The sequence below is a fragment of the Ursus americanus genome, chromosome 9 (assembly GCF_024610735.1).
Source record: "Ursus americanus isolate L20-20 chromosome 9, mUrsAme1.1.p, whole genome shotgun sequence".
Lineage (NCBI taxonomy): Eukaryota > Metazoa > Chordata > Mammalia > Carnivora > Ursidae > Ursus > Ursus americanus.
Genome location: NC_142135.1, coordinates 69990977 through 70004820, shown reverse-complemented (window position 1 = coordinate 70004820; position 13844 = coordinate 69990977). Strand labels below are relative to the sequence as shown.

At 38.3% G+C, this 13844-nt stretch overlaps 1 protein-coding gene across 1 annotated transcript; it reads right to left on the bottom strand.

Annotated features, from left to right (window-relative positions):
- Nucleotides 1–3300: 3300 nt before the first annotated feature.
- CYP7A1 (cytochrome P450 family 7 subfamily A member 1) lies at nt 3301–13000 on the bottom strand. The gene is made up of 6 exons (XM_045789154.2): nt 12823–13000; nt 10898–11138; nt 9424–10001; nt 7634–7764; nt 6092–6267; nt 3301–5280 (listed from the first exon to the last, which is right to left on the bottom strand). Exons 1-6 carry the CDS (start codon nt 12900–12902, stop codon nt 4981–4983), a joined length of 1506 nt encoding a protein of 501 aa, XP_045645110.1. The 5' UTR covers nt 12903–13000; the 3' UTR covers nt 3301–4980.
- Nucleotides 13001–13844: the final 844 nt, after the last annotated feature.

Genomic DNA, 13844 nt, shown 5'->3' with positions numbered 1-13844 from the left:
TAAGGTACATTGATGAACACTGAAGAGTAGCAGCGTGTGCTGCATTTCCAATGTCGGCCACTCCCTACCAGGCCGCCTCTCCGTCTCTGATATCCTGGGGCAGACCGCTCAGCGGTGTGCAGGCCTGAGACCCTCTCCACTCTGCTTTATCTTAGCAAATAGTGAACCCGCTTTATCACGCAGTCTGGGCCTGAGCTCAGGCCAGGTGTGTTCTCAATTCTGTGTGTAACTCTTTCCCAATATTGTAATAGAGTGAGAAATCAATAGAGAGAAGCAAAAAGGTCTGCTTAGCAAAGCAGCCATATAAAGCATTTGCAACTTGTGCAGCCTGGACTAAGAAAAACAGGGACCCCCGAGAGCAAAGCGCCTCCACACACATTCACCTCGATTGTTCACTTTGCCGCCGGCTTCAAACATTTGAGCTCCTACTATGTGCAAGACTCCAGTTAGGAGCTTTGGTGAGCTATAGAGGAGAAGAAAACACAGTGACCCTCTTGGGGAGCTGGCATGCCCTGGAATCACTCCAAAGAAGTGATGAAGTACAGGCACTAAGGTCCATACTTCCGAGAAATGTGTCCATGCAGAGTCCCCCTCCCCACCACCCCCATCCCCCCTGCAGGACACCTGCCCTCGCTCTGCAGGGATGGTCCTCACAGACGCACGTTATTGGAGTACCGACTACTTCACGAAATACCTGGACCTCCTCCCTGGCCATATTCTCAGCAGCACCCTTTAAGGAACCTTCTGAAGAAAAATAGTCTCCTTCCAGATTTCTGCACATGTATATATTTTTTTATGTTCAAAAAAGCAATTTCTGTTTCCAGGGGAGTTTAAGTGAATTTCACTATTTTTCCTGCCAGAGAAGTAAAACAAGGTTATGCATAGACATGGCACTAGTGGGGAAGAGAATCAATACCTGTCAGTGATCGCCTGGTTCCCTCATCCCTTTCTCCTCCTCAGAGGTTCAGAGGAACCAGAGATCAAATGCTAACTTGGGAACTGAGAAAGGAAAATAATTGTAGGGACGCCTGGGTGGCGCAGTCGGGTAAGCATCTGCCTTCGGCTCAGGTCATGATCCCAGGGTCCTGGGATCCAGTCCCTGCTCAGAGGGGACTCTGTTTCTCCCTCTCCCTCTGCCTGCTGCTCCCCCTGCTTGTGCTCTTTCTCTCTCTTAAATAAATAAATAAATAAATAAATAAATAAATAAATAAAATCTTTTTTAAAAAGGGATAACAATTATAAATGAAAACCCCAACTAAAATCACTTTTCAAGCCAGCTTCCTGGGTAAAAGCAAACGTGGCCAAGTGACCGGCTGGTGGATCTGGATGAGAGTGGAGGGTGGTCGCTGTGCTCCTCCAGCCTGTTTCTCAGTGTTTGAAATTTTGCAAACTAGCATATCAGGGAGGGGGTCATCCTTACTCCCGTAAGCTCTCCGTTCTCTCAGAAACTCTCTCACACAAACTTGTCATTCTTAAAACTGTCATTCTTTTCATGCATGATACATTGGTTCTAGAACTGCCAAGCAGTGCATCTACCTTCCAATTAACTTGACAGCAGATTGCTGGATAACTTTCACTGGCCAGTGGTTCCTCAGCAAATGGAGTTGAGGATACCAGACATTATATACTTTCTTCAAATAAAGATGGGAATTTTGTAAAAATATAGTAATGTTAAAGTTTATGAATGTTTTAAATTTTTCTATTTTTTTTTCATGTATATCCCTATAGATAAAGAAATGGGCTCTGTGGAGTCTATGAAACTAATGCTTCTAGTTTGGAGAGCGAGGTCCTTAATGTTCAATGTATACCGGTTAATTCAGTGACTACGGTATTTGCTGTGCAAACAGGATACTTCCAGAACCAGGCCTGCCATATACCTTGCTGTGCAGCCTTTTTAACAAAATCACTTCGCTTCTACCAGATGCCAGTTTCTAACAAAAAGGAGAGCTGAGACTAGAAGAATCTGAATAGTCCGTGATGCTCTGTGAAACATCAGGGTTGTTGTCCTTGTGTCACTTTCTACGTCTAAGCCTCTGAAATGGGATCGGTCAAGGTGATGTGGAGAAGGGGCTGGTGAGTACGAGATTGGCATTCAGTGACCTATTAATGAGATGATGACAGAAGCCTTAATCCCAACCACCTCAAAAATGTCTAACGCTGATCCTCGGAGGAACCTGAGACTCCGCAGTGAACAAGCACAAGCTATTGGCGAGACAAAGCAGTGTGTTCCAGCGTGGAGGGCAGCATCCTTTAAGGCGGCGACACTGAACGTGATTTCACAGTAGCTCCTCCCAGGCTCCTGGTTGGAGTCACTGCAAGGTGGGGTCCCCGGCATCCTGGCCACCCCGGACCAGCTGAGCATGGCCAGGTGACGCTCCCAAACAGTGGAGATTTCAGGACAGAAATGACATCATGGAATTTGTTTACTGTGGCCTTCCCTCAATGACCTGAGTTTAAGAAGACAGCCTGTCACTTGGACTTGCCACAAAGTGAAAAAATGCTGGCTCTGGAGTAGGAAAAACTTGGATTCCAATACTCTGCCATTTGCCAGCACTATAACCCTGGGTCAGTGACTTAACCGTTCTGGAGTTCCCTCTCTCTCCTCTGTAATGTAGGGGTGATAGAAACAAGCACCCCACAGGACTCTTATGAGGACCAAATGAGATCGTGCAAGGGAAGTGTTCGAGCTTGGACCTGGACCACAGTAACCCTGAACACATTTAGCCATTAACGTAGCTCTTTTAGGCTTTACAGCCTAATACATATTTGAAGCTTTACAATCACATGGTCTCTGTTGCAACTACTCAGCTCTGCAAAGACATTCCAAGAGTGGCCCCAGACTCGAACACAAATGCACTGTCTCGTGTCCCCATAAAGCTTCACTTGTGGATGGGGAAAATCTGAATTTCATGTAATTTTCACGTCATGAAATATTGTTTTGATTTTCTCGCAACTCTTTGAAGATGTAAAAACCATTCTTAGCTTTCAATCCATATAAAAAACAGATGGAGAGGCACCTTTGGCCCCCCAGTTGTATCAATTACCAATCCCCACTCTACAAGAATAAAGACATGGAAAGATGTATAGACCTGTCCACCATGTTATAAAATATATTAGGGATCTGCAATTAGAAATTTAGTTGAAAACAATTTGCTATAAAACAGAATTTTGTTCATCTTGCACCATATCTAAATAAGTTTAATTTTCTTAATATATAAAGTAATCTACATAAGAGATAATGCCACGGTAATATTAAATAGCAAGATTAAAAATCTTCAATGACTTGTATGAAGTACGGAGGAGATTTTTGAGTGAATGAATATTTTATTTTTTCTAAGAGATGAATAATGAACAAAACTGTTGCAGCTTGTCACTAGGTGAATGTTTTAAACATTCTGAAGAGTTAAGAACTTAAAATTACACACATACACACTTTTATTTCTGAAAGGTGAATCATTTCAAAATTATCAAATGTTACAATATTTTCTTAGTATTTGTATATAAGAAAAAAGGGAAATATAATTTACATATAAATACATACATAAGGGGCGCCTGCGTGGCTCAGTCAACAGTCGGACTCCTGATTGCGGCTCAGGTCGTGATCTCAGGGTCATGAGATCAAGCCCCGCATCAGGCTCCACACTGGATGTGGAGGCTGCTTGAGATTCTCTCCCTCTCCCTCTGCTCCTCACCCCAATCCCTACGCGTGCCCACTCTCTCTCTTTCAAAAAAATATATACATACAGAAATATCAGTAAAAATAGTATAGCTGATAACTCCAATATTTAAAATATTTTACCAAAGCACTGTTGTACACAGTAGTTAAACACTACTATCTAGCCTTCAATTATTTTTCCTTCAACTACAAGTCATTTAAAGGTAAAAAATATTTAAATAAAACACAATGTCTAGCTACATTTAACGAACTCTTTGTATGTTTCACATCCAAGACTTTCAAATTGTCATTTTCATCTTAAAAGATAACATAGGAAAGCTACATTCTCTTCACTGATAGATGGTTAGTAGTACCAGAAAAACTGCCTTCTTTGAAAAAAATCTTTTTAATATGGAATCTAATAAAAATATAGATAAGATAGTTGAAGCCTGACATAGACATTAGGGTTTCCAGCAAAAATACATTAAAGCATAAAGAGCAAATATTAAAACCACCTTTAGTATTTTCAGGACATCAAGATCATCATTTTAAAAGTCCTAAATACTGCCTATAGGGAAAGGTGAAAAACATTTCCTTTTGATTAAAGAGCGTGATAAAATCATTTCATATATCTTTTATAATATAAATCTACATTTGACTGTGGCGGGGAGCATGGCGGGTATGGGCTTGGTTGTACTAACAGCACATTTCCACGTGGTACGATAGTCACGGACTTCTGGCTGTGCCTACCCACTCCTTTGCCTCTTTAAAAGGGCTAATAATGCTCTAAACTTCCTGCCGTCTTTATAGAGAAACATGAAACTGTCACAGGTGCTGGACAATAAAAGGGTTATGTTTTAAAAAAGGAAAAAAAAAGATATCCCCTATCTAGTCAATAAATCATGTGGTTTCACTAAAACGTGAATTTGTACCTTTTTCATAATTATTGGGTGGTTTTTACAAAGATAAACCTGTTTCCTTAGGGGGGGGAAAACCTTTTGCCAATCGTAATATCTTCATTCTGGAAAAAGAAAAAAAGACTTTTTCTTTGAAAATAATGAACTTCAGCGCCTAGCTAGATGAATGTTCACTGACATACTCAAATGAAAACAAATTATTGTGCTTCTAGAAACGAAGTTTTTTCACTAGCGCAGCCTGAGATAACATCTGGAAACTGTCACCCAAATGTTAAGATTCAGCAAGCATCCGTGTACAGAGTTGGACCTCCCTTAGTGCCACCACCACCAAAGGGACTGTCCAAAGGGACAGATGGCGTTCTGCAGGCTGGTAACATCATCTCGTGTCCTCTGCTTCCAACCATATGTTCACAAATGTTTGAATTTATATTTAAACTCAATATCATTTAATGGTGGTAAAATGCCCAAGCCTGCACGGGACTGGTCCAAAGGGGGACATTTAACCTGGCTCTCCACAAGCTCCAGTTCAAAATAGGAAAGCATCAGAATCAAAAACTGCTTGATTTCCTGGACAGCAAATATTCTTCCTGGACATATTGTTGCTCCTGACCCAAAGGGCATGTAGTAATACTTTAACTTGATTCCATTACTATAGAACGTGGTCTTTGTCTTCCCGTTTTCATCAAGGTATCGATCATATTTAAAGGTCTGCAATAAAAATACAAAGAAAACAAATCTATAAGCAGAGTTAAAGGAATTTATCTGTTTTTTGACGGGGATGCTCCAAAGAGTAATTTTCTTTTTTAATCCAATCTATCAGTAATTTAGCAAATTCACCAACTTGACTCAGAAAGTAATAAGGAATAAGAGTTTAACAAGAACTGAGTGGAACAGAAAAAGTTTTATTATACCTTCCATCCTGCCTGGGTGACTAGTTCCTCCATTAGGCAGAACAAGAAGGAAAAGTTCAGATTAGAAACTCGAAGAGCCAGTATATTAGACTCTAATTCCCTGGATTTGGGAGCAGGCAGTTGTTAAGAAAAAAGGAAGGCAGCAGCTTTATTATCATGATTGCAAACATAATCTAGCAGAGATGATGGGATGACAAGTATCAGGAATTTTAAAATTCAGGCCCTCATCCAGGTTTTCCAAAATTTATGAATATTAGACATAATTAAGAAGACAATGCCTCTGGTTTCAATGGTTAAATCAATTCTGCAATGGGAAATTTCCTTTTTATTTTTTTAAAGATTTATTTATTTATTAAAGAGAGAGCACGCATGCCCATGAAGGGGGCAGAAAAGAAAGAGAGAGAGAGAGTGAGAGAGAGAGACATAATCTTAAGCAGTCTCCCAGCCAAGCACAGAGCCCAACACAAGGGGGCTCAATCTCATGACCCATGAGATCATGACCTGAGTCCAACGTTTAACTGACTGAGCCACCCAGGCACCCCGGTAAATTTCCTCTTTATTTCCATCTGGATAGACATCACCTGGATATGGAATTTTGATGAACTTACCAAAGGGTCTGGGTAGATTTCTGGATCCAAATGCATTAACTGCGGATACAGAGCTATGATGTCATCTTTGCGGATGTTGTAGGAACTGTCCTGGAGGTGCAAAGTGAAATCCTCTTTAGCAGTCCGGATGTTCAGGGAGGCACTGGAGAGCCTCAGAGACTCCTTGATGATGCTATCTAAATATTTTTAAAGGAAGAAACAAGGAGAAGGAGGAAAGGAAGAAGAAATCAAGTATTTTAAAGGCCTCATAATATACAGTCTGAAATATTGCTAGCAGCTTATAACACAAGCTGAACAAACTAGGGGAAGCTGGCCAGATAAAACTTTCCCCAATTTTTTTTCTGTTGCCACTATGCTGTAATCAATGATTCAGTTGTGTCTGAATGTAGTTTTTATCTGATCATCTGAGTTTATGAAAATCATTTCATAAAGATATAATCTTCTTGGTTAACAATGGCAACTAGACTTTTAAAATTTTATGGAAAAATAATCTTATTTCTACATGACACTAGACATCTAATACAATTGGAAAAATCAGCAAATCACTTTTACGTGAATTATTCAGTTTATTACTTCTGAGATTTAATATACTGATACCATTTTCATATAGAAATATGTTTCCAGACGTTTAATGCTGCTTCAGTTCAGTGTTTCTAAGACCCCATTTTTATGATTACACTACCTGATGGTGTATGATAATGCCCTACTGCCTGATAAAGGGTAAGGGACAAAAAGAACCACCCTCCAAATAGCTAAAATGTGCAGATCCAATGAGAAGGTCTAGCCCGACCTCCCAGCCTCTATCCTTTTAACGGTCATGTTTTAGGTGGTCATCATATGATTGTGTGTAAAATCACAACATGTTAGCCTTTATTTTACAAATGAGAAAAGCAAGTCCCCCAAAATGAAGTGACATATCTGGGGTCATCTGTGGGGGGCAGACCCAGCATAGAACCTATGCTTCTTGTCTATGTCCCTTCCACTAAGACCTGCTGCCCCTGACAACATGTACTGGTTTCTTTCCTCAAGAGAAAAATAACAAAAACAAAAAGAAAACTTTTTATCACTATAAAAAGAGAGTACTTTGGTATTTCTGTAAAACACAAAGAAGCACAAATAAGAAACTCAAAATAATCTTCAATCCTATCACTCAAGCCATGCAGCTAATTGTGGTGTCTTGATGGTACTTTTTCCTCCTTTATTTCATGAAAATGAGTAATATGCTCCCATCAGTCATAACATCAGTGGTAAGGGTAATAATAATAAAGGAGACAGAGGAGGGCAGGGCAGAGAAGCGGTTGAGAAGGTAGGGTCGAGAGTCTCACATTAACACTGTATCTGCAGGTACGAACTTAGCCTCTCAGGGTCAATTTCCTGACCTGTTCTATAGAAACTACTCTCCAGTCATAGGATTTCAGTGCAGATCAAATGGGACAACACACTTGAAACACTTAGCTTAATGCCTACACGCAAGTACATAACAGATATTGACAACTGCTGTTTGTGGGACACAGTGAATGAAATGTAACACAGTAAGCATACCCAGCACTGGCATGGCATTCAGTTGCATTTGATTTAAACAAATGAGACTGCCGTCAAAGCTGATTTTTTGGCCAGCATTCTCTAGTGTTTTATTCACTTCTTCAGTAGCTGCTTTCATTGCTTCAGGGCTCCTAGCAAAAGTGGAGAAAAGAAAAGATGTACAGGAAATAAATGTTTTCTAGACCCAAAGATCTGCAAAGAGATAGGAGTTTTCCACTTCTTTTAACTAGGTGGTCAGGATACCAGAGAAGGTGGAAAAGGGACATTCCCAATTACTTTTTATTCCCTTTTGTAACTGTGCCAAAGCCCTTGGATATTAGCAATAATTGTTGCCTTAAAAGGCCTTGCAACATAAAAGTAAAACTTTGGCCATACTTTTATAAATAAATTATTGTAATAAGGATTAAATGGTCAAATTAGTTATATACATAGCAATTGAGAAGGAAATTTGCAGGTGAGATAACAATTACAAAATATTAGCTAAATTGCAAATGGATATCAAAATTTACTCTTAAAACCCATGCCACAATTTCAGGTAGGACAACAGCTTTTCCGTTCTTATACTGTTCTAACACTTTAACTTGTAAAATGAATGCTAGGTCCTTTCAGTGCATGGAGATTTACTGGATCCTTAGTGCCATGGGGAGGGATCTATATAACACGCTTGCAGTAAACTGAGTCTCAGAAATGTTTGGTAAGTATATGTGTGACTGTCATAAAATGGCTAGGATTACCTTTATGATATTACATTGATGTTGTAACCTTACTGAAAATATATGAATTTATTTTGGACGGAGTTCCCTCAAGTAAAAACTTGGGAAGACATTTAACATTTGAGACAGGTTAGTAATGGGTTTTTATATCTGAAATTGTTTCCAATTTTTTTTTTGAGAGAGAGAGAGAGAGCGCACGTACACACATGCATGCGTGAGAGGGTGGGGCAGAGGAAGACTCTTGAGCAGCCTTCGTGCCCAGGGCAGAGCCTGATGTGATCTCACAACCCTGAGATCATGACCTGAACTGAAATCTAGAGTCTGATGCTTTACCAAATGAGCCACCCTGGTGCCCCTAAAAGTTTTTTAAATTAAAAACATAAAATTATCAGCCATCAGTGGAAATTTGGCATTCCCAATGCTACAGAATAGTCATTTTGTGTCCATATGAACTAAACTCCCAATTTAACCAGAATAATCCTGTAAACTATTTGAATATCAAATTTCCAAAAGACTGACACTTTGGAACAAAATCATGTTATGTAAAGTATATGTTACATATAATGTTTCTGTTATATACATTTAAAAGGCAAAATTTAGCCAAAGCCCATCAATAATAAGCAGTAGGATAGCTCCGTAGCTAAGACAGAAATTACTAATGGGGTGGAAACAAACTGTTAATACACAAAGAACTAAGGCATAAGCACTGCCCTCTCACTGTCCCCAAGTCAGAATCATTTAATACATTTTTATGATTATGAAGACAGAATTCATCAAGTAGATGTCATGAGGAACAGCCTGAGGTTGTCTGGGCCCAGGCAGCCTGAACGGACCCTATGCAGTGCATTCTTTCCCCCTGGAAAGGTCTCTGCTTCCACAAGATGTGTGTACCAGGCATGGTTGCTTATGGTTTTGTGAGGATTGAATGAACCGATACATGTTAAACACTTACAAAGTAAATATCACATTCTTGATTGATAACATGAGAAAATACCATGACTCTTTTTTTTTAGTTAAAATAGTAGCTTTTCTACTTTCAATTAAAATAAAGAAATAAATGGATAAATTGCTAGTTACCTAATCATTTGAAATAAGCTCCAGAAAGTTGCCGGGATTGTGTTTGCTTGTGACGCCCAGAGGATAGCGAGGTGTGTCTTAGCCTTATCCGTGTCATCTAAGGTGGAAAGCATGTCATTCAGAAACCTGACCAGTTCCGAGATGTGGTCTCTCTTTCCGAGGTTCTCATGCCTCAAGCCCTCTGCCAGTTTTTCCCTAGCGTGGTGTGCGGTCTTGAACACATGAATGGGGAGGCCTGCTACCAGAGCCGGAAAGATCTTGTCAAATTCCTTGAAGTGGTCAAGGTTATTCAAAATGAGTCTTTTTTGTGCATCTTGCCCTGTAAGATCTTTGCCAAAGAGAGTTAAATACCCAGCTTCAAACATCACTCGGTAGCAGAATGAATACATCCCTTCTGTCACCCAGGCAGGCATCTTTGATTTAGATACCAGCGGACGTCTCATGACAAGTTGGAGGTTCTCCATCATGGCTTCTGTGAGGGAATTCAAGCCATCACCCTGCAGGGTTTTGACGAAAGTTTTACTTATATTATCAGTGGTATTTCCATCACTCGGGTCAATACTTCTGTGCCCAAATGCCTGATGGTAAACGAAATGTGTGAAAAAAAAGAGATTAAACCTGACACAGTGCTAGAAAATGGCTGAAAAACAGATCAGATACTTTCATAATTCTCTACTTGTTAAAAACAGGGCAGGAGGGAAATTGGCCTTTGCACATACAATTCCGTAGCACTTTCCAAATAAATGGCCAAATCCTACCCTTCCTGGAAGGCCAAGCTGCAATTCCAGCGCTTCAGTGAAACTTCCCTCAGCCACACAAGGTGTCCATTTCTTACTTTGCTTATGCTACTGCATATATTGGCATGTTAACTTGGTATTAATCCATAGTTGTCTCAAGCATCAGTTCTCTTCTCTATTTTTCGTACATGTACTGTAACCAGATTTTAGTCTACTTAGAGCCAAGATTGTGTCTAATATTTCCTTGCAGAGACTCACTAAATATTGGCTCGTTGCTTTCTCTCTCAAAGAGCCTCTCAGATTATTGTTAAACAATGGCAAAATATCTGATCAGCTGCTTAACAAAATTAAACAGTTGTGTGGCATAAGTGTGCTAAAACAATTGTTCAGTGCTAGGTTTCCGCCACATGTGCTCTGGGAGTTATGTAGATGTAGTTGACATGAGGGAGTTTGTAGCCATCTTACTGATACCGTGCCATCTGCCCCAGTAGAATATTTCATTTTTATTTCATTCTAGGTGGTTAAGGAATGACAAATCTATACCTATTTTGACTTTTGAAATGATTACTACCAAAAGCTTCTGTCTAATTGAATTCATTATATTTCTAAGAATCTCCACGGAAGGATATCTCTCAACATCTCTATTTTTAAGTCTACGTACAGCAAAAGGCTAAGTAAACTGACAAACTAAAAAGTAGAAAACAAGCAGAATGCTGTATAAATGGGAAACTGGTTACCTTTGCAGAAGTAGCGAAGTGAAACTTTTTCCAATCCAAGTATTTTCCATGGCACAACACCTTCTGGTAGGACAGGGGATTTGTGATGAAGTGGACATAGTTTCCCATCAATCTGCAAGTGAAAACGTGACCATGTTTCCTTTGATTTGCTCTCAGGAACTCAAGAGGATTGGCACCAAATTTCAGAGCACATCCCAGGTACGGAATCAAGCCATTCTCCAGAGGTGGTTCACCCATTTGTCTGTAAGACACAAACATATGATAAGTATGGGAAATTACACATTGCTTTTTTTACTTACACCTGATTTAAACTTTCACTACTGACTTCAAACTTAAAAACCCTACAGTTATAGATCGTTCTTTTGTTGATGGGGTCCTGCTCTTTTACTAAAATAATGGGTTTTATTAACCTAGTAATATGATATGTTGGTAAAAATGATTGCTAAATCCATCCATCCGTCCATCCGTCCGTCCATCCATCCATCCATCCATCCATGCATTCCACAAACATTTATTGAATGTCTACTATGTGACAGTCACTTTTTCCAATGATGAGGATAAAAGGATCAACAAGGCCTAACAAGATTCTTCCTCTCAGTACAGATGAAACTACATTCTAGTGTTTACATTTTTCCTAAACATCATTTGCCTGAGTCTCTCAAAATGTTTTACTTGATCGCTTTCTTTAAAGATGTAGAATACTGAATTGCAGAGAAGATGGCAAAATTGAAGTTTTTAAAATCTTCATAGTTTAAAGATATTATTATTCTACAATGATTGTTGAAGATAAGAAGAATCTCATTTGAGAAATTAGCTTATTATAAAAAGAAATTAAATAAGGTGAGAATTGACAGGATTACCAATTGTGATTTAATACTCTTTCATGCTATTTGTTGTCTCTTTTTTATTGAAGCATAGTTGACATACAGTCTTTCATGTTATTTTGAATGTTTTTATTAAATAATATAAATATTAATTTTCCAACATAAACTCCCATCCCTCTTGACAGAACAACTTAGCATAAAATAATTATGTTCATTTTATGAGTTCAAAGATAAGTAAGGTTAACTAAAACTAGAAATTATCGGACCTGAATTAGGATACCTTAAAGCACACACAACAGCAACAAAAAACAACCTGTAAATGAGAGAAACACATAGCAATCTACATAGCTGAAGATATGCTATGGGTAATTCTGTCTTTTGGAGATTGACATAACAAAATAGTTACATAGCCCTCCCCCAAATACTCTGAGCCAATCAGAAGGTAGATAAATACGGCTATGTATGTGACCCTATTTGTATTTCTTGTCTTCTTGAACCAGTTATAAATAAATGACACATAAATCAAAGTGATGTTACCTAAATTTAGCAGTTGCCCAATTTACCATAGTTGATTATCATTAATGAGAAGAAGGTAATAGAATGACCAATACAGGTCCTGTGCTCTTGTCCAAACCTAGGCTGAGTCTATTGAGCACACAAGAACTAGCTGAGAAGAGAACATTCATTTAGTCAGAGCATCTATTTAATCCTCATGCTAGAAAGAAACCCTTTCCATTGCAGATCCCACTTACCACTTACATCTTTCCTAATCCAGACTTCATCTTTATATCCACCCAGAAACATACCCAGAGACCTTATAAAATTTCTGTCCGTTTTGTTTAACAAGTTTGTACATTTTTTGCATGACCACGGGTATGTCAATACTAAAAGGGAAACACTGTCATTCAATCTTTTTTGTTAGATGTGATAAGATACCACTTCAAACTTTTAAATTATATTTTAAATTTAAAGTTTTTTTGTTAAAAAAGAAAATGCCAGTGAGAGTAAGTACAGAACACCAAATTTATTATGTAACAACAAAGGTAAAAGAACTTTAAATGGATGAACTAAAATGCAGCTTAAAGATAAAACTTTCCTTACCTTCTCCTCATTCCAAGAATAAGCCATAAACAACAGCACACTGCGACAACAATCCCCCAGATCAAAGATACGGTCATCATTTTGCAACTCTAATGCAAAACTTCTGGGGAAGACAGTCTCTGATTAGAAAGGTAAGGATGTCACTGAACAGAGACTCCAGCTAGACTTTTATATAAGGTAAGATCCTACACTTGAGTGACCAAAGCAAACAATTAACCATTTGTTCATCCTATTAGAAAAAAAAAATCACTGGCCTTGAACTAAGTCCACAGGTATCAGAAGAGGTTCCAAAACAATCAGAGACCTGCAATCCTTGATAAGTTGAAGGTCTCTCAAACAGATGCTGACTTAACATTCAGACCTGGTAACAACAGCTAATACTGCAAGTTTAGTAAGCTTATAAAAAAGACAAAACATAAACATGTTCATGATGAACATATCAAATAGCAACATAAAATATAATAATTTGAAGAAAAATAAGCATATGTTATCATCAAACTCGTGGTTGAATCTTGTTACCTTTTGAAGAAGAAATCAATTTAAATGATTAACAAGAGATATCATGGTCAAGATCAAAGGAAAGAGAACTGGGTGAAATGTTTCTGCTGCTTCATGTTTCAGTGCTTTTACAAAATCATAGACATTTTACTATATATAGTCACACATTACTTACCTAACATTCTCAAGAAAGTATCCCACATAAGTTCATCTTCCAATTAAACAGTTTATTTTAAGCATCACAATTTTATCAACCATCTTTGCTAATTGAAAATATGTTTAATTTTTCTAATTGTTAAAGTAATACAATTTCATTTCAAATCATTTAAGACTAACTGAAACATATCTTGGTAGAAAGTGAAAGTCAGTTTATAATTAACCTCCCCTACTACCGCCCACTCAGAAGCAACAACTGTTAAGTGTATGGTATGTATCTTTCTAAATTTTATTTCAATGTACACATATATAGTACTTGAGCATCTATTGTGTGCCAAGAATTCTTTAAAGGTATTCTGGTTATAAGT

Bases quoted from the DNA above. Each gene is read 5' to 3' on its own strand.
- CYP7A1 (XM_045789154.2), bottom strand. From the start codon at position 12,902: ATGATGACCGTATCTTTGATCTGGGGGATTGTTGTCGCAGTGTGCTGT. The intron at 6,268-7,633 runs GTATGCTTACTG...AAAAATATTTAG, and splicing joins GAATGCCATGCCAGTGCTGG to ATAGCATCATCAAGGAGTCT. The intron at 5,281-6,091 runs GTAAGTTCATCA...TTTTTATTGCAG, and splicing joins AAATCTACCCAGACCCTTTG to ACCTTTAAATATGATCGATA.